The sequence below is a fragment of the Pithys albifrons genome, chromosome 21 (genome assembly GCF_047495875.1).
Source record: "Pithys albifrons albifrons isolate INPA30051 chromosome 21, PitAlb_v1, whole genome shotgun sequence".
Lineage (NCBI taxonomy): Eukaryota > Metazoa > Chordata > Aves > Passeriformes > Thamnophilidae > Pithys > Pithys albifrons.
The window spans coordinates 8,000,195-8,021,094 of NC_092478.1; the positions used below are offsets into that span (position 1 = coordinate 8,000,195).

Here is a 20,900-nt window from a genome sequence, read left to right on the forward strand (position 1 = left end):
GAGAAGGCTGAGGGGAGGAAGGCTGAGAGGAAGGGCTGAAAGGGGGAAGGTGAGGGGTTGAGGGAGGAAGGCTGAGAGGAAGGGCTGAAAGGGGGAAGGTGAGGGGCTGAGGGAGGAGGAAAGCTGAGGGGAGGAAGGCTGAGTGGCAGGAGGGCTGAAAGAGGTAAAAGTGAGGAGGGAGAAGGCTGAGGGAGGAGGAAAGCTGTGAGAGGAAGGCTGAAGAGGACGAAGGCTGAGGGGCACCACCCCCTCAATAAACCCACACTGCAATCAAGGCTTCATGAATAATTTATTCCATTTGAAATTATTTTTGTTTTTTTAAAAAGTATAAACCTTTTTTTTGTTTCATTTCCTCGATCACAATTTGTACAACTCAGTGTTTATGGCATTCGGCAGCAATAGTGTTTGTTCCTTAAATCGCTTTTTATTTCTGTTTGTCACGATGAGTACGAGGCGACTGCACGAGGCTCCCCGGCATGTCCAGCCGTGCCAGAGGCATTGGAGCAGCTCCTGGCCCTGTCCAGCCGTGCCAGAGGCATTGGAGCAGCTCCTGGCCCTGTCCAGCCGTGCCAGAGGCATTGGAGCAGCTCCTGGCCCTGTCCAGCCGTGTCAGAGGCATTGGAGCAGCTCCTGGCCCTGTCCAGCCATGCCAAAGCAGTGTTGGAACATCTCGCCAGTGCATCCAGCCGTGCCGGAGCGGTGTCGGAGTGGCTCCCCAGTGTGTCCCGCTGTGCCAGAGCGGTGTTGGAACGGCTCCTCCGTGCATCCAGGTGTGCCATGGGGTGTGGGAGCAGCTCCCTGGTGTGTCCAGCCGTGCCGTGGGATGTTGGAGCAGCTCCCGGTGTGTCCAGCCGTGCCAGAGGGGCAGGCAGGGCGACATGTCCAGTCCCGAGGCCACAGGCTGTGTCCTCCCAACCTGGTGCTCCGCAAGGTCCTCACCATCCAGTTGACTCGGAAAAACCTAAAGCTCAATGAGTAACGTCCTGAAAAAGTGACCCTGAGGATTGTGGTAGGTCCCAAATCCAGTTTTACTGTAAATTAAGCTTTACTCCACTGAAAAATAAAAAGTACACCCAGAAATAATAGTAAAAAAACCCCTTTAAGTATGAAGTATAGTCCTGGGTCCTTCACTTAAAAAAAAAAAAAAACAAACCAACAAAAAAACCCGGCAAAACCCAAAATAAAACAAAACGACCTTCCCAGCTGGAGGCTGAGAGACAGTAACGTTGTACAATGTCACCTAATGAATGAATTCTCCAAAGAAACCCAGATCAAAACAAGGTTGGTGCAGCATTACCACCCAAACAGACTGATATGCGGTGCCATACTGTTGTGCAGCAAATTATATGGTGCAATAGTTTTTTTTTAAAAATGTTTTACTCTTATTTTTGAAAGCTTTAAAATAATGCAACGTAATATTTTGATATTACAGTATTAACAAATAGTGCTTGATTAAAGACATTGGCAAGTCTTCATAGCAACACACCAGGTTAAAATTACCATCAGAGGTAAATATAGAAATACAATAATCTGCGCCATAACTGACAGCTAGGTAAGAACATAGCTGAGGATTTAAATATAAATCCATTTATGTTTCATTATTTCAGAGAACGTTAAAAAGATCTAAATGTTACAGCTACTTTAAAAGGGTTGTTACAAGTACAGCTGGAGGCCTTGCTGGTGTAGCAACAGGGTTTTCAGCAACCTAATTCCAATAGTAGTGAGTCAAAGGTGACTAAAAGGCTTAAATAGAGTAATATCTGGGTTAAAGTACATATTTTTAATTGGAATGGAAGAACCTCAGATTCTTCTTTCACTGGAGGAGATAAACCTCCACAGCTACTTAAAGCACTGCCAGGAACATTTTCTTGCAAGACCATTTTGGAAAGCTGTAGCTGAAGTTTTCAACTATTTAAGCTTGTACTTGCTAAACAACCCGAGTTACTGGATTGTGACAATTTGATTTATAAACCCGCTATTATGTGCACTTAAAATAGTTAAATGAAAGTATCTAACAACAAAAAGTATGCCCAATATAGTAGTTGGCTCCATGGTGCTGGCAGGTTCCATATGTACATTGCCAGCTGTGACTCCAGAAATGGCCCTTCTAATCTTTTATAGTGGTTATAATATTATCCTTTAATTGCATTTGAGATGGGGAGTGGGAAACTGGCAGCTTTCACAGTAGGAGAGTTTCTTTCACAGGGAAGGCTGGTCCAGGTAACAGAAACAGTTACACCAACATTCAGGAAGCTGATTCACTTACCTTTAGGAATACAAGTCAGATTTAACACAAACAAAGCCACACCAAAACCCAGCCCTTGGAATTTGGTTAACTGAGCCAGGGTTAAAAATGACAACTTAGCGACAAAGCTCAAAAATAAAAGGACAGACCCTTGGAAAATTCCAGTTTTAGGAGCACTTTTCCACTTCAAAAATCTCAGGCAAATGAGAAAGAACCTTCCGTAAGACAATAATGTGCCGTTTAATCTGCGGTGCATTACCGAGATAAAGTCATGGACAGACCCAGTTTTTAACTCTATTTATCAAAATATGCTGACTTCTGATTGCACTCATGTTGTTTTGAAGAAACGACTGAAAATTTTCATCACCAATTGTACAACTTCTTTATACAAAACCAGAAAAGTTGCTAATATTGTATGTACATGATTCAGTGAGACTGTTCATATGAAAAATCATCTCAGGCAGGTATTTTGCATTTACGAAACGAGACTTTCCATGAGCACAGTAAGTTTGGTAAATGCAGGCAAGTTCTTCCTTGCAGAGGATTAACAGTGGGTGCACAAATGGATCCTAACCTTGCTCCTTTACAGGTTTAAACCAGTGAGACAGACAGTATTAAGACCCAGGACATGGGTTATCGTGACAGGCTCCCGTCAGCGCTGCAGGAGTTCAGTTTTTCATCTGGCAGTCAGATAAGGAACCCAGAAAAGCATCTGCAGCTGCCCTTCAGCACCCGTAGGGGCTATTTTAGAGCAGCATCAGACATTTGGCATGTGCTGGGAAAAAGGAAGGAAACTACTGAGAAAAATGGTGACTGCAGCTAGAGGGAGACGTTTAGGAAAGCCTTGTGGTTTGTCAGTCCCTTCCTTGCGGAGGGCAAAGCCCCCTTGGCACATGCCCCAGCCAGAGCCTGAAAACGGGACCCGGGGAAGGCCGTACACTGATACTTGGGACCTTCACCACAGTGCCAAAAGTACATGAAAAAGGAAAATCTTCGGGGCTTCGTGCTGTTTTTTTACTAGTGGAATAAAATCTGAATACCAGAATTCACTGAGGATCTATTTACACCACATTTTAGTTAAACACACACCAATCTTAAAGTCAAGATTGACTATTTTTGCATTTGTGAAATGGCTAGAGCTGGGCTAAATTTCAGCCTTCCAGGAGGCTTTGGATAAGGTCAGAGTTTTCCGTGTGTTCCGCCTCAGAGTGGCGTCTTATCGCAGACATGGAAGCAAACAGTGCAGTGAGCACAGTGCCAAGAACACCCAGGGAACAACAATGCACAGCACAGAGTCTTGGAATATTAAAACTCGTGTCCTGGAAGTGGATCTGAGAACTCAGCCACAGCCCTGAACCATAGCACAAATTTCAGCTGAAGAGTTTATTCGTTTTATTCTCACTACAAGTTAAACCACCTACAATATCACTTATATATTGCCATTGTTACTCTGTAAAGGTGTGATATAAAATGCTGTAAGACCCGGTACCTTTTCAATTTATATAAACACAGTGAACTTCATTACTGTACATGTACTCTGCAACTACAGCTTAGCTGTAAATCCCCCACACACAATGGTATGGACATTAACCCCTCTATCCCCGTTAAACTGTACATCAAGACAATACAAATTTACTGTCCCCACCCACCCCTTACAAAAAAATAATACTCTAAAAGCAACCTACTGCAACTTTTAATTAAGACGATTACATATATTTTAGACCAATTGCTTTAAAGCAAGAAGGCAGTATAAACCTTCTAGGAAAATTTTTATAAAAGAGGTTAAGAAATATAAGACAATTTATACATTTAAAAACTTACAATAAATAAGAGATGCAGGCATTTTTGAATACTAAGTACTATAATCCAATACAAGAACATCTTGATGTTCTGAAGCCATAGGTTGAAACTTAATTGTTCCTCATGTTTCTTCTCATCTCCATGCTTTTAAAATTCATTAACCATGACTGGGTACTATGGCTCATTACTCTTCACAAATACTGTGGCTGGGGAAAAATGGTTAATTTTGCTACTAAAAATGTTATAATACACTTTCTGATCATCATTCTGAAGCGTCCCCCATAGTCAGTGACTCAAAGACAGCAGGGCAGTGGGTGCCCCCTCACAAGTCAGAACAATATTTGCTGGAAGTAACAAGATTCATACCCCATCACAAACAATTTGCACTGAGAAGAATTATAACTTAGTCCTGCAGTGAAATATCCCTTTTCCTCATTTTTGTCTTGCAAAATTCAGATGAAGATCACAGCATATTCATGATAAAGTTATACAACTGATTCAGCACCACAAAATGAATTGGGAGACATGACCGTCTGTCCTGGGTTGCAGGATCACAGGTTAGCCAGGAGAGTGCATTGTACTGTTCCAGAACAAACCTGAAAAACAAACAGCCTTCTGTCAAGCCAACAGATTCTCTCACCAGGGTTTTACAGCCCTAACTTACTATAATCCAGTTTTTTTGGCATTAAAAACATAAAATAGGTTTGCCAACATTCTGAAATAACATGTCTTCCCAATTATTACAATCAACTCAGAGCTAAACTTGCTTTCAGTGGAAAACTGTCATTGCAATTGTCTGTCCTTAATTCATGTCAAGAGGTTCATATATTAAAAAAATACAAAGAAAAATAATATGATGTTTTATCAGTAAGTGCCCCATGTTTACAGGAGTCTGGGCTCCTTCCTTCAGCACTGCAGATTTTCCACAAGATTGCTGTGCAAGATTCTGGCTGAACTATTACTGTGTTCTGTGTTAGACATCAAACCCCCTTCTAGTTCGAGAAATTCACTGTCTTTCAGACATTTGCAGTCGCACTCAAGACTGATTAGTTAAAGAAGGGCTTAGTTTTAATTCCACTGTTCTGTGACACTTAATCACTTAAAGCACAGCATTTATCTGCCTGGGATGCACTAAGGGTACCTGCAGCACAAAGGGAAAACTAACAGCAAGGGAGACAGACAGGAGCTTCACTGCAGCAGCACTGAAATGAAGTGCACCATATTTTTGCAGTTGATCAATCATAAATACCTGAGCACATCAGAAGTTTGATTAGAATCAAGTGGATGGGAGTGTTTACTGTGGAGTAGCTCGTCTGATTGCACTGAAGGCACGTGGAGGTGCAAAGAGGCCTAAGGGAGGAAGAAGGAAACCAGAAGTTACTGCCCCGCTCAACTACACTGTGTTTTCTTCCCCTCACGTTTTTGACCAGTACTTGCAGTCACCTGTCTCTGACACACAAGCCAAAACCAATCTTATCCTTGGGCCAAAACCAAGGAACCATCAGAATATAAAGGTTTCCTTTACAGTCTTTCACACAGGTCTTTCCTAAAAGTACAGTGCTAATAATGTGCTATTTTAGAGGGTTTTTTTAATCCCTCTACTACATGAAGTGGTTATTAAAAAAGCAACTCAAGTGGCCCAATATATCTAGTAACATACAGACTTGGAAGTTCAGTAGCTCTCCATAGGACTGCTCTAGTTATATTTCTTATATACAGCTGCTTAGTGTAAATAATAAATCCCCTCTTCAAAATAATATCCTACACCAAAGCCACAGCTGAGCTTAGGCCAAGAGGAATGGCTAATCCAGACCCAAATAAGGCTGCAGAAGATGTATCTGTATCATTGGAAAACAAAGCAGAGTATTAGAGATGCTGATTTATGTCAGAAGTGAATGATGTTAATACAGAAAGTTTCTCTGTATACCAACGTATGGCCTTAAATGTGCCAAGGATGTCTTGATTGTGCCATAAAATGATAAGGGGATCAGACAATATCCAGACAGACAATACAATGGCTATAACTTGGCAACAGCCAATGTGGGAAAAACAGCTTTTATGCTTTGTGCAGTACAGAAAGAGATTCTTCTATTACTTTTTCTATATTGCACTTGTGTACCTCCCTCTCTACCACCACTTAACCAGAGCTCTGTCCAGACACTCAACCTGTTCTCACAAAATCCTGCAGCATAAAGCCAAAGAGTCCAGGCTACTGTGAAGAAATCATGAGCACAACAGAACCCCCAGAACATTTGCTGCTCCCATGATTCAAAAAGTGACCATAAAAAGCCAAATTCAAGATCTGCACATCCTCTGAAGCTAAAGCAGAGCTATCCCAAGGGACAAGCAGTGACTTGGTTTGAACACAACAGTTTCCCAGCCCCGGGCCCTGCCAGCCCTGCGCAGGACGGCGGCTGTACGGTACCTTAAGGAACAAGGGACACTGATTTTGTGCTTGAGGACACGCTGACCAAAACCAGTCAGGCAATGGACCTGCTTTGGCAGTGGACACAAAATAGCCGAGGGCCAGAGGCTGCTGCAGTATGTTGGTGACTTCGTCGTGAGATTCCGTGGACAGCAATCGATCTGTGCCTTGACCCTGGAACACAGCAGGGAACAGGTTCGTGTTAGGGGAGCACCAGCTCAGTGGGAATTATGTACCTTTTGAAACACAAAGCATCTTGAAACATCCAAGCATTATATGACAATCAACTACCCAAGTCATTCACAGCCTATCACTGCACAAAAGGAAATTAGCAGGTGGGGGCACACCAGACAAAACACAGACACACAACTGTATTTACTGCAATAGTTACCTTGCCCATATCACCTCCATGGGGGTAGTGGGACCCTGGAGAATGCACCGGGGATCCACCAGGGGACGCAGGAAGAATATTTATAATATCAGGATCAAGGTCATCTCCAGTGTCTAACAAGTCAAAGATTACCATTCCATCTGCTCCATCTTGAAAAAGAACAAGACCAGTTAATTTTTACAGTTTCACTATGTACAGGATATAACAATGCATTCTGAAATAAAATGGTCTGCCATGGAAATGGAAACAGCTCATTAGGATGAACAGTCTACTCTTATTATAGAGGGTTTTTTAGGCAAGAATAAACACAAGGCACAAACCATTGTTTGTGTTGAAGGCCAGATCCAGGTTCTCAGTGGTATAAGTGGATGATGCCACTTGCACGGATGCAGACGTGGGGAACACCAGGATGTGAGTGCAGGACGTGTCCTGGGGCGTGTTCAGCTGCGACGTTTGCATGTTCAGGGTGGTGCTGCGCCCAAACACGGAGCCCGTCGACACAGAATCTGGGGGGAAACCAATGTTTCCTCAGTTTTGCAAGGTCTCAGCTATCAGTTCCCATGCCAGAAAGAGAAAGAGCTCCCCCAGTACCTGGCATGATGATGAAGGATCCCTGTGGTTCCATGGCCACCAAGCAAGCACTGAGGATGCTGGGGGAGTCTGCAGCAGAGATCCCACACATCCTGCACATGTCTTTGAGTCTCTTGCTCAGGGACTGCAGGTTCCGGCGGCTCAGCAAACAGCTCCAGTCTGAGGACACAAAGGACACAGGTTTGTCTAGAACAGTTCCTGCTGCAGAACACATGTTTTACATGTCATTGCATGTGGTGCAAACACCAGGTCTGTTAATGCAAAATGCACAAAGAAACTCTAAAATTAGTTACGTTTTCTTCCAGGAACAGGGACAGAGACTTGATGTTATTTCAAAAATCAAAGCTTCAAATCAAGTTTTAGAGTCTAAAACATGCTAATGTTACCTTTTAACTCCCCATGTCCTATTCTTCCCAAACGGCCTATTACAACTCTCCATGGCAAAGAGCTCATCTGCACGAGTCCCAGGCACCACTCCCAGAGTTTCTGAAGACCAAGTCTGCGGGCAGAACCCTTTTTCCTGCGAGCTCTGGAAGAAAGAAGGCAAAACAAAGCTAAACCCCAACTGCAACAAATATTTATTGCCACATTTGGAACTTATTGGTATTACCCTGAACATTCACAGGACCCAAGAGTGTTGGTATTGTAGGACACCAGTTGCAATTTCAGTTTGTTTGGGGTTTTTTAATTAATCACATTCTAAAGCCAGTAAGTGTGGAGGGAGGTATGAACACACATACAATAACAGTCTAGAAGCACATGAAACTAAATCATGTTCTTCTAAAAATTTAACTCAAAACAATATGCACATAATATGGGAAAGATCTGTTTGCTTTAGCCAGGGTTGCAACACAGGGAGTCCACAGAAGTCAGTTATTCCAACAGCATCAAACCCAACCTAGTTCTTCAGGGGAATGAAACAAGATCCACATGCTACAAATTACTTAAACCAGTTCGGTTCTTACCTGTTTGGTACATCAATATTAATGATGCAGGTTTCTAACTGCTCTCCATAGAGGTCTGTACAGGATGCAAGAAGCCATCTCTGATCATGGGACAAACAGTAGCCTACAAAAAGCACGTTGTACTTCTGGCCAGCTTCGCCAAAGGTTTCTCCCAGTTCTGTTTGCTTGTCCTTTACTGGAGCCAGTATAAAAGGAGGGGTGTAGAGCCGAATACACTCAGGTCTCTGTAGAGGTGACAGAACAGACAATGAAGTTTTGGGCAGCAAGTCTTGCTAACAATTCTACTCAGTGAACATGAAAGAGGCCGGTTGTTTAATAAGCAGGGACTTCTCTCTGATCTGCATATTTACACAATCCCTTCACATACTCACATCAGGGCTCTTGAGAGCAGTTTCCATGGCTAAACCTGGGCCAAAGCCAGTTAAGGTTTTCACATTGGTGGAAGTTGGGAGAGGCCTCCGGCACTGAGTAAAAGCTGAAAATGCCAAAGATTTTAAATGCTGAGTGTAAATCTGCCGGTCTTCGTGTTTCACAGGCTGGAGCAGGTACTGGCATGGCACAATCTAGAACAAATTGGAAGAGAGCAAAAATAAATCACTGTTTCATCTTTAGATAGAAATTCTATCTTTCAAGATAGAATTTGGGCCCACTGCTTTTTCAATTTTACTTTGCAAACAAATTTCTCTGGTTCTTGACTCGTGTCACTTCTTCCAAAGCTATGGGGGTCTTCAAGCAATTATTGTCATTGGAACTTTTCTTCAGAGGAAAAAATAATTTTAGTGATTCCTCCCAAAAGCTGCCCTCTGTTATGTAGCTGTGCAGTGCAGTGGGGTGTCTGCTGGGAAGGAGAACTGCCTGGAGCCCAGAGGTAGGACCAGCAGCTTTCCTAAGCTTCCCCCATCAATGGAGTGGGCACTGCATTTCCTCTGAGGCAAAACTGATGAGTTTGGAATGTACAATGGGATTTGGCTTTGGTTGCACCCAAACTGCCCTCATGATTTAACAGCTGCAGAACTGGAAGAAATGTTTGCAGAGTACATGAAACTTTCACCCTGAGGGCGTTATCCCCCCCAAAACACAGCCCAAGCCAAGGACACTCTGTCCAGCACCTTTCTGGAAGTGCTGGCTCACCTGCACAGAAATGATGTTCCTGATGTTCGGAGGAAGAACCTGAACCATCTCCAGGAAGCAGCGCAGAAGTCCAAGTGTCCACAGACTGGATGAGCTGCTGTTCTCATCCTTTTTTTCATATGTGAAAGGATCAATGATGTAAACTACAATTGCAGGTGGATAGGTGATAGCATGTGAATCTCCATCTGTAGGGACTCCGACTTTATCACGGTCCATAGTGCTGGAAAGGAAATTTTGAAACAAGTTACAAAAAGCTGAGTTTTAGAAAGACTTATTTCCACTTTAAAACTAAGATAAAATTGTCAAATATTAATCTGAAATATCTTTGAGTCAACTGTGGTGCAGAAACAGTCTTTTTTTTTTGCTTTTTGTATGTGAGTTTATGAGTAACTCTGAATCTCTTGTCTTCAGCCTTTTTTGTTACAGCAGCTCAACTATTGCTTAGCTGGGGAACAAGAATACCTACAAGGCCAGTCTCTCGGTAAGAAGCCATATTCACTACTATAACTTTGATTACAGAAAATAGAACTCTAACATGGTGCCAATTATCTATTTCTCCCCCACTTCCCAGCCCTTTAAAAAATAGGAGTGAGTGTTCTGGTAAATCTCTCTTTAGAGTGACAAGAAAAAAAAGAAAGTTTATTTCTGTACCACAGCAGACACTGAGATGCAATTAGAACTGCAGCTACAACTGGAGCCAGAAAGTTCAGCTCCACCATAACTGAACTGTCAGTCTCCCTGACAGGCAGCCTGGTGACAAGAAAACAAACACAGGAACTTTACTGAGAGGACAAGAGCACTGAATAGGTTCCTGTTAGCTGAGCTGAGGGTTTTCCAGGTGAAGGTGTGAGTGAGCAGTTCCGTACCTTTCAGAAACCTCTGGATGGGGCTGTGCAGGAGCTGCAGCCGCGTCCCCAGACATGGCTGGTGTCTGCAGTGTGGGCTGTGGCTGCTGCCCTGCTGTTTGCCCGTTGGGCACCGGCGCGGCCTGGGCGGGCAGGGGGGCAGGAGTGGTGCTGCCCATGCTGCCGAAGGGCGGGAAGGAGGAGGGCTTGCTCGTGGGAATGCCACTGCCCAGGCTGGCAGAGGAGGAGGACGGGGCGGTGGTGGTCAGCGTGGAATTAGCTGTAGTGGCTGCAGAGGACATGGCACTGGTGGATGTCACTGTAATGGTGCTACTGGTGGCAGCTGCAGGAGCCGACGCCGGAGTGTTGGGATTCCCAGCGCTGGCTGGCACTGGGGGCAGAGCAGAGCCCGGCTGGCTGGAGGGAGGGACCAGGTTGGTTTGGGACAGCAAAGAATTGTCCAAGGGCTGAGAAGCAAGGTAAGGACCTAAAACCAGGAGAAAAGCATACATTTGATATTGGAGCTGTTTTGAAGTTTATTTCACCTATGTAAGTCTACACTTGTAACAAAACAGAGCAAACCTTGAGCATGTTTCACCTCTCAAGTTAAAATACCTGTATTAAATTTACAAATTATAATATTTTCATAAAAACATTTTAAGAAATACCCAGAAATCTATTTTTAAAATAATTTTTTTCCAGCCATGTTGAACTGCTGAAAATCACTGCTTCAGAATCTAAGTCACCAACACGAGAAGACAACCAGAGTCCCTGTCAGGCAGCAACATTCCCTAAAGGCACTGCTGGATAAGAGGCCATTTTAGCACACATTGAAATAAGGGGGCATTGGATTTTTCCCCTCCAAGCTTAAAACCATAACACTGCCACAAACAATATGACAACAAGCCATGGTTTCTTCTCTTCTATTGGAAAAGAGTAAGTGGTATCAGTATAAGACAAGAAACACTAAAAGAGAAGTCATACCCAGCTCATATCTGCAAACTTGAGCGTAGAGTTTGAGTTTGGAAAAGGCTTCGTTGTTGGCATTGGCTGTCTGGGAGAACCACTCCGTGACCAGCTTCTCCGAGAGCTTCTTGGAGGCCGTGGGGCCAACCCTCATGATCCCGTCAGGCAGTAACTTGCAGATGGGCCTGTGCTGCCCCAGCCTGCAGGACTGCAGAGAGGGGAGAACAGAAGGGGCAGGGTGAGCAGCTGGTAAGCCTTAAAAAACCCTTAACACCAAACAAAGGGCATATCAGAGAACTCTCAGTTCAGTCATGATGTTCCAAAGCAACATTTTATTTCTAAAATTACTGCAGGATGAAATAATGGATAGCAATTTTATAGTTTATTTTCAATATTTCCCTAAATGCAGATAGGCAGGTTGATACACCATCTACTTTAACCTTTACCACAACCCAAGCATGTACTTAAGAATTTAATGGAGGTAAAACAATTAGCGTGGCAATACAGGGGTTTGCCACTGAGTGGCGTTTGGCGAACGAGGACTGTGCAAACAGCGATCCCTGACAGGAATGGGGAGCAGCACCAAGAGCCGTTATCTTCCCAGAGCCCATTCCCAAATCCTCCCGAGCAGCTTCCCCAGATAACACTCTGTGAAGCTCTTGTATCAGCTCAGACAAGCCTGGTAAGTCCTCATGAGCACATATTACGAACAGCCTTTCCCAGCTCCGTTTCCCTGCAAAGCGCCGCCACTGCCGCACCTCGTAGATGGCAGTGAGGTCCCTGAAGAAGCTTTTGGCTCCGTTGAGCAGAGCCTCGTTCTCGGGGCACACCACGACGTAGGCGACGTCCCGCTGGGATCCGTAGGGCTCCAGCATCAGCCGCTCCCAGTACGGCAGAGCAAACGGAGACAGCACCAGGAAATCGTAATCGTAGCCCAGCAAAAACGTCGGGATTGGCAGTGGTTCCGGGGACTCGTCAGTTCCTGGAAAAGACAGACACGGTTTCCAATTAAGCAGGAAGCTTAAAACTAACACCCTGCTTCTAGGAAATGGGAAGAGCACAGCACCAGCCCCCAGCTCCTCCACCAGTGCCAGAGTTCCCATTTTAACAGATCCAGATGGGAAACCTGAGTGCAGCATCCAGCCCTCTGCAAAAACACCTGCTAATTATTCCCATTCGACAGCTCTCAGGGCCTCAAGAAGAAGCTGCACAGTGTTTAGTATTCCTGTTAGTTCACAGACAATCAGGAGCAGCTCTGGACTGTCCAGGAAACCTCTCCCTGTGGAGCCAAAGCAATCAGGGACTGAAGACAGGGAACAAATGTAAATATTTTAAGCAGATATGTAAAGGGCCAGAGAAGGAAACAAACTGAAGAATGTGCATTTACATGTACTGTAAATGTGTAATTGCCATGTTCTAAATATAGCTCCAGAAGATCTGCTGGTGAAAGGTCACTCTTGTACACAGTGGTAAATCAATCTCATATGCTAATGAAGTCATTAAACTGTGAGTGCATAAAATTCACCTTTATCTGGAAATGTGCATCACGTGTTGGCCACTCCAAATATTTATCAGAGACAACACACTGGAAAACCTCAGATCTGTAGCCACCAAGCAATAAAACACACTTTTCCAAGCATTTCAAACACACTGTTCTTAACTATGCTCTTTTTAGAGTAATTAAAATGGGGTAATTCTTCTGAATAAAAGAATTTTGAGTAAGAAAACCCCTGAGCAGTAACTCTGTTTAACCATTAAACCCATCTTTGAACCTCAGTCCCTCACCGGGTGAAGTGTCAGGTGTGTATAAACAGTGCAAGTGAAGTTGTAAATTTTAAATGCACATCTTTAATTCATTGACTGTTTTAAGGAATATAAATATTTTGTGTTTTTCTAAAGAGAAGAATTCTCCCCTGTCTAATAGCTCTCGTTAGTGTAAAGAAAGGTCAAGTGCTGCTTAGAATTCCAATAGGCTGAACAGCATCCACCCCCCGGGGTTCGGTGGCGGATGGAGCAGTGGGAGCAGAAGTAATTCCATGGATTCGTTACCGTAGGAGCCTCTCCCAGCCATTTTGTGGAACTGCTGCCACGTGAGGGGTCCCTGCACGCCCCAGGACCGGACCGTGCGCTTCTTCTGGATGGCGTCCTGCAGCACGGGCTGGAGCGAGAGGAGCATCCGCAGGATGTCCTGGGAACACTGCATGCTCACATCCACCACTGCAAGGACACGACAGTCACACACAGCAACGCCCTCCACAGCCTCCAGACTGTGGGCACAGTCTACACTTGAAATACCATCAGTCCCTTTGGAAACACCCAAAGGCCACAATACAGAAAGTTAAGCACACACTGATTTACAGCCCTCCCTCTTCCCCTCCCAGCCACTTAAAAACACACACAGATTGATTTTAATCTTTTTCTCTACAGTTTTTCCCATTGAAAGTCTCCCATCTTAGGAGTTAAACTAATGGAAAACACCCTAAAATAAAGACAAAAACCAAACCAGCGAACAATAACAACCCAAAACACTCCAAACAAGTTGCAGACCCCTTAAATCCCATCTTCCCCCCCAGCAAAGGCGGGTTTGCAGACTGCCACCCAGTGCTCACTGCAGAGAAGTCCAGAGGAGCTCACACAGCCTCAGCCCATCCCTTTCCTCGTGTGCCACCACTGGGCCATTTCGGGTACAGGGTTTTACAACAAAAATCTGGCACATTTGGTACAGCTGCAATTTCCAAGCCTTCTGTTTCAAAGCACCCTTACAGCATTTTATCCCAAATACCAAGGGCACAGTAACACCACATCTTCTCCTGAAAACACCCGTTTACCTTCAGCTGGGGTCTCAGAGTTGATCCCCCAGTGATGAACGTGGCTTTGTCCTCCTGTCAGTGCTCCTCATCCTCATCACCACTGTGAATTCCAGCTACCTGGGATCCATAACTTCACCTTTCACCCCTAACCCTCTTGAGCTGCAACTTGACAATACTGTCAGAAGTATGTGAGGACACCCAATAAAGGGCATTCCAGGACACAGTGCCCCATCAGTCAGGCCCAGAATTCAAAACCCAAGGCTCTCTGGCAGATCCAACACACAATGAAGGCTACAGGAATGCTTTTTTATGCCACACATGCCATCAACCTATTGCCCCCCTCTCCTTAGAGAAGGGGGAAGGCAAGTGAATCGGAGCTGCTGTTTCATTCTGCCACAGTGGCCTTGACCACACAGTCAGCACTGGAGCCTCTGCACTTCCCACAGGCATCACTCCAGAGCCTCTGCAGAGCCAGGCACCAGGAGCTGCTTTAAAGGATAAACCCAGGGAGGTGTTGTGGACAGTGACAGTGGTCTTGTGTTACACCTCAAGTAGATATCAGGAATTTACACATGATGGCAGCCAAGGCCTTACTCTGCTTGGTGCCTCAGCACAGAAGCTAAAAGGGTTGGTTATTCTGAACACCATTAAATACAAGTTTGCGCAAACATGCAGGTGGCAAAAACAGTCTTAAGCACCCGATATTCACAAAGGAAAACCACAAAACAGGAACCTTGAAAAACAAAACCACCAGAAAACAGGTGGACAAGCAGAAAATAAGCTGTTTTCAATATTTACCATTTCTTTTTGACCAGTGGTGCAAGCAAGTAGTTTTCACAAGTGCTTCATCAACTTTCCCTCCTGACATATTGTCCATGAACTGCCGTCCGTGTTCCAAGGCCAAGTAGCAGTCATTGCAACAATCCCTTTCTTCCACACGTACCACGTTGGGAACAGCCCCAGCTTTGGGAATGGAATCTTGATCTGCCGCTCCAAAGGGTGAGAACAAGTTGGTGCACTGATCCTGCAGCAACAGTATCAACTCATCGGGCAGCTTCTCGGGCTCCTTCAGCCCCCCACTGCCGTGCTCGATAGAAGTAGCTCTGAGGGCCTCGAAGCGTTTTTCCGCCTCTCTGCCGCACTCCGTGTTCCGCCCCAGAATATCCAACTCGTCCTCCAGGAACAGCCCAGAGCTGTTGCCAAATTTTCTGTTCATAACAGCACTGAACCCACAGGTACACCTATACTGTGCCTCTTGCGTGGGGTCGGGGATGTAAACTCCAACGTCAGCACCTTTGATGTTCATGTTGCAGACGCAGATGCAGCAGCTGTCGAAGTTGCAGTCCTTGAAGAGGTTCATGACGGACTCGGAGAGGATGAGGTTCACGTACAGGCTGTGTGCCTCGGGGATGGAGGGCACGGTGGCGGGCTCCACGGAGTTCAGGGGCCGGCACGTGGAGGGCGTGGAGGCGGGCGAGTACAGGTCGGAGTTCTCGTACTTGACGGAGCCCTGTGCGCTGGCGGGGCCGCCGGCGCCGCGCGGCGTGCGGGGGGTGCGCGGCGTGCGCGGGGTGGGGAAGCGCGGCGTGGACGGGGACGGCAGGATGCCGGCGCCGCTGTTGCTGGGGGGGGCGCTGCTGGGGGGCATCCCGAACGGCGTGTGCGTCTGCGGCGTGTACGCGGCGCCGTACTCCTGGTCCAGGGCGCTGCCATCGCTGCCACGGCACAGGGAGAAGGGAAGGGATGAGTACACAACACACGGGGCTGGAAGTCTAAGACTTGCACTTCTAAAGAAGGACCTTCCTAATTAATATTTGCTTTTTTAAGCCAGTCTTTCATAATCCACAGCAAGATTTTCGTTCCCTAAGGAACTTCAAGAGCATTTGTTCTAAATGACTTTGCAGGACTCCCACTGACAGCACTGTTAAAGAATCTTTCCCTGACTCCTCTCATCTTCTCCTTTGCACAAAGCTCCCAGGAAACAAGTGTGGTCAGAATAAATTATAAATTCTGTGCCTGTATGGAGTCTAAAGGACACCTTTTTTATTCATGTTTTATTTACGTGTGTGTTGACACACACTCTAAGAAAATACACCCGGTCTATCAATAGCAGATGCAGCTGAATCTACAAAGAAAGTATCACCTGGAAACATTTAACAATTTCTTTCCTAAGCAGCTGAGCATCTCCAAAGACCTATAATGCTAATAAGACCTGGAAACATTGCTTATGAATGACCTTAACAGAAGAAACATCAGTATTTAATCCAGGATTTGGTAATCATACAATTTTATCAATTATCCTTGTTGCCCAATCCATTTATACCAGCTACCAATGCAGGAGAGAAAGAGGAATGAGTCTTTTCCTCAAGAAGAGCTGCCAACAAGACCCTCCCTACCCAGTGTGGGCACAGAAATGCCTGTGGAAAGCTGTGACCACACACAGGCTCACAGGGCACAGCTTGCACCCAGAGGGAATGTTTTCCCAGTCCCAGCACAGCTGAGATGGTTGTTACTTTAGCAAATAATTTCAGAAGGAGTAGCACCACCTGCTAAGCCCTAACAGTCCCTACTACACCACTGCAGAAAGTCCCAGGTTTACATTTATCTTGATTGTTACCAACTTCATTACATATTAAACCTGGACTTGCACCATTAAGCTTCCCCAAGAAACCTTTAAAGGAATAAAATGTATGTACAGTTAAGAAGCTATTTGAGAAGAAGTCTCTTACAGCAGGTTTAACCATAAGGATCTCTTTAAAGACCCTTGTCAGTTGTGTGAACACGGTGTGTCTACAAACACTTGGTGGAAGAATCACAGAATCACAGACTATTCTGAATTGGAAGGGACCTACAAGGACCATTGAGTCCAGCTCTTAAGTCAATGGCGCACACAGGGGGTTGAACCCATGACCTTGGCATTATTACAACCAAGTTTTAACCAACTGAGTTAATCTCAGGGTCTTCTCACTACTGATTTCCAAAATAAGTATTCTGTGGTACTTCCCCCAGGGTGGCCCAGAGCCCACAGCACAGGTCATACCCATCTTTGATGAACGGCATGGCAGGGCCCGGAGGGAGCAGGTCCAGCTTCCCCACAGCCCAGCTCTGGCGGTAGATGCATTCCTCTGGCAGTTTGATGGGAGGGAGACACTGGCTGGGGAGTGTCTTCAGTGGTGCAAACATGGAACAGCCCACCAGAGCCTGGCAGTTCTCAGGTTTATAAACATAAGAATAGTCCTGGAAGTCAGACACGGGCAAGCATTAGTGTATAAATCAGATCACTTCAGCAATTCAACTGCTTCCCCAAGCTCATGGCCAAGTTCAAGCAGTAGCTCTTTCACACAAAGTCCTGGCACAGCTGCAAGACTCAGCTGAGATGTGTGCACACATTCACAGCCATGGGCCTCCACAGGGCCCTGTACAGCACAGGAAAACAGTGAACTGCAGGGCCTGAAAGGCATTTCTGCAGCTGACTGATGGCTCTTTATGTTCCACTCGTCCTTAAGATGTAACATACTAGAAAGAGTATTACCTCCCCCAGTATAAAGCAGGACAAGTTCCAAATAGTATTTAATTTCCCAGCATTCCTACTCAGATTTCAGCTGCACAATAGTCATTACAAGCATTGCCCAGGACTATCAGCACTACCCACCTTGATCTCAGCAGGTTTGGGGCTGCAGAAACCCTCATCCACTTCAATCCTGAACTGAGCCCCCACCGTGGAGCTGTTCCCTTCAAGTACTGTTCCTCCAAGTGTAGTGTCCATGCTGCCATATTCCTTATTGTTCATGTTCATGGGAGAAAACCCCATAATGTGCTGTTCCAATGAAGGTGGAGTTGGATACATCTTATGGAGATCTGCAGTGCCTAATTGCAGATGAGAAGGTGACTTTAGAGCATGAAAACATTCTGAAGTGTTTCCTGTGTCTCAGAATTTCAGAAGGGCAAACAAAGGGTACATTTCCAAATTCCCACAACACATTAGAGTCCAATGTTTAGAGCTAGTATTCCCTTTAGGAAAAAACCCCACAAACAAAGCTTACTTATGCATGACAGTGGGTCCAGGTTTCCTGCCTTTGCCTCTTTGCAGTTGGATTTGTCATCGGCGCCATTCCCTGTCCGTTTAGATCCAGGCTAAGGGAGAACATTGCAATGAAATCACTTCAGACATGCTCATGTGTTCATGTTTCCTGCTAACAGGAAATTGCACCTGCAGTGCACACACACAGCTGAGACTTTGTAGAATGTTTAGGGAAATTAAAACAAATCAGAAGCCCAGTGCCAGAGGTTGGGGTTACACTTGTCCTCCCTTAGCACTTGTAACCCAGAGACAGTTCTCCCATCAGATCATGGTGTCATTAAAGTGAAAAAACAGCTATAAAATAACTCTCAGCACATGAACAGACAGCAAAAAGCTAAACAGAGCTGCCCACAGCCTGCCAGAACAAACCACACATCCCCCCAGAGCTCTGCTAACATCACTGGTGTTACCAACAGGAACAGAACAGACAGAGAAACAACTCCTGGAGCAAGAGATACAGGGGAGAAAAACTGTTGGAACTAAAAGAACAAGAGACATAGTTTAGCATGTTTAGACAGTACTAATGTCTACAGAATATAATGTGTAAGAGCAAACATACTTCCTTTAGATACTGATGACCTTTGATGGCTTTAAGATCCCTCAGCCCTTACTCAGCTGCAGCTCCCATTAAAGTTGATGGGCATTTTGTCTGGGTAAGGGGATTTAGGATTAAGCGTGGAGCAAAGCACAGTTCAGAAAGACAACTGATTACAAACTGTATTGAAATAGAAACTGGAAAGATAATGGATTCAGAGCCATCAGAGACTGCAAGAGAAACTGCTCCAAGATAATAGCTGCTGCAGTGAAGCAGCTTATTTGGCACAGTGACACATGTTTAAATGCCTTTTCTCTCTCAGAAGTTGCCGTTTGTTTCAGCATTACCTTGATTAACCAGTTAAACAGAACCCAGGCCACAGGAAAAGAGCACTAGGACCTGCTGAATCTGTAGTTATAACTATAGGTACATTCCTGCAGCATGTACTGTGTGGATTGTAAGGAAATAAGATCAAAAGGTTGTTTGCATCAAAAATCCGACTGTGTGAGTCAACCAGAACAGAACGTCTGCACTGAGCAGCCACAGCACTTGTTTACACCCGTGTTTTGCAACCTCTCCTACGAATGCCAGGGGGAAAAAAGGAGAAATCAAGCCCTAAACCACAAAAAGACAAGACTTGTTCCTTACTGTGAGTTCATCCTCGTCGGAGTTGAAGAGATTGTCGAGGTCGGTGTAGGACACCACCAGGTCTGTCTCGTGGAACAGGCTGGTGGACGCAGTGCGGGCGTGGGCAGCGCCTCGCTGGGCATCTGTGGGGACACGGGCACAGCGTCACACACGGGGCACAGCGTCACACACGGCACAGCGTCACACACGGCACAGCGACACACACGGGCACAGCGACACACACGGGCACAGCGTCACACACGGGCACAGTGACACACACGGGGCACAGCGTCACACATGGGCACAGCGTCACACACGGCACAGCGACACACACGGGCACAGCGACACACACGGGCACAGCGTCACACACGGGGCACAGCGTCACACACGGCACAGCGACACACACGGGCACAGCGTCACACACGGGCACAGCGACACACACGGGCACAGCGTCACACACGGGCACAGCGTCACACACGGCACAGCGACACACACGGCGCACAGCGTCACACACGGGGCACAGCGTCACACACGGCACAGCGTCACACACGGGCACAGCGTCACACACGGCACAGCGTCACACACGGCACAGCGACACACACGGCACAGCGTCACACACGGGCACAGCGTCACACACGGCACAGCGACACACACGGGCACAGCGACACACACGGGCACAGCGTCACACACGGCACAGCGACACACACGGCACAGCGTCACACACGGGCACAGCGACACACACGGGCACAGCGTCACACACGGCACAGCGTCACACACGGCACAGCACAGGACACGGGCACAGCGACACACACGGCACAGCGACACACACGGCACAGCGTCACACACGGCACAGCGTCACACACGGCACAGCACAGGACACGGGCACAGCGTCACACACGGCACAGCGACACACACGGCACAGCGACACACACGGCACAGCGTCACACACGGGCACAGCGTCACACACGGCACAGCGACACACACGGCACAGCACAGGACACGGGCACAGCGACACACACGGGCACAGCGACACACACGGCACAGCGACACACACGGCACAGCGTCACACACGGGCACAGCGTCACACACGGCACAGCGACACACACGGCACAGCGTCACACACGGGCACAGCGACACACACGGCACAGCGACACACACGGCACAGCGACACACACGGGCACAGCGTCACACACGGGCACAGCGACACACACGGCACAGCGTCACACACGGCACAGCACAGGACACGGGCACAGCGACACACACGGCACAGCGACACACACGGCACAGCGACACACACGGGCACAGCGACACACACGGCACAGCGTCACACACGGCACAGCGACACACACGGCACAGCACGGGACACTGACACCAGTGTCACACACAGCACAGCATGGGATGGGACACTGACACAAGTGTCACACACAGCATGGGACAGGACAGGACACTGACACCGGTGTCACACACAGCACGGGACAGGACAGGACA

At 46.5% G+C, this 20,900-nt stretch overlaps 1 protein-coding gene across 1 annotated transcript in view; it reads right to left on the minus strand.

Moving 5' to 3' along the window:
- Positions 1-3,921: 3,921 nt before the first annotated feature.
- MED13 (mediator complex subunit 13) overlaps positions 3,922-20,900 on the minus strand; it is a 55,166-nt gene continuing 38,187 nt past the window's right edge. Inside the window, exons 12-30 of the mRNA XM_071575349.1 lie at positions 19,434-19,555; positions 18,213-18,303; positions 17,822-18,036; positions 17,210-17,406; positions 14,968-15,884; positions 13,409-13,576; positions 12,118-12,341; positions 11,378-11,567; positions 10,415-10,880; positions 9,549-9,768; positions 8,789-8,980; positions 8,418-8,641; positions 7,839-7,981; positions 7,453-7,611; positions 7,182-7,367; positions 6,862-7,010; positions 6,471-6,644; positions 5,295-5,395; positions 3,922-4,641 (exon numbers count right to left, since the gene is read on the minus strand). Coding sequence (XP_071431450.1) covers positions 4,509-4,641; positions 5,295-5,395; positions 6,471-6,644; positions 6,862-7,010; positions 7,182-7,367; positions 7,453-7,611; positions 7,839-7,981; positions 8,418-8,641; positions 8,789-8,980; positions 9,549-9,768; positions 10,415-10,880; positions 11,378-11,567; positions 12,118-12,341; positions 13,409-13,576; positions 14,968-15,884; positions 17,210-17,406; positions 17,822-18,036; positions 18,213-18,303; positions 19,434-19,555 — 4,271 coding nt within the window. The 3' untranslated portion in view covers positions 3,922-4,508. The remainder of the gene's footprint in view (positions 4,642-5,294; positions 5,396-6,470; positions 6,645-6,861; positions 7,011-7,181; positions 7,368-7,452; positions 7,612-7,838; positions 7,982-8,417; positions 8,642-8,788; positions 8,981-9,548; positions 9,769-10,414; positions 10,881-11,377; positions 11,568-12,117; positions 12,342-13,408; positions 13,577-14,967; positions 15,885-17,209; positions 17,407-17,821; positions 18,037-18,212; positions 18,304-19,433; positions 19,556-20,900) is intronic.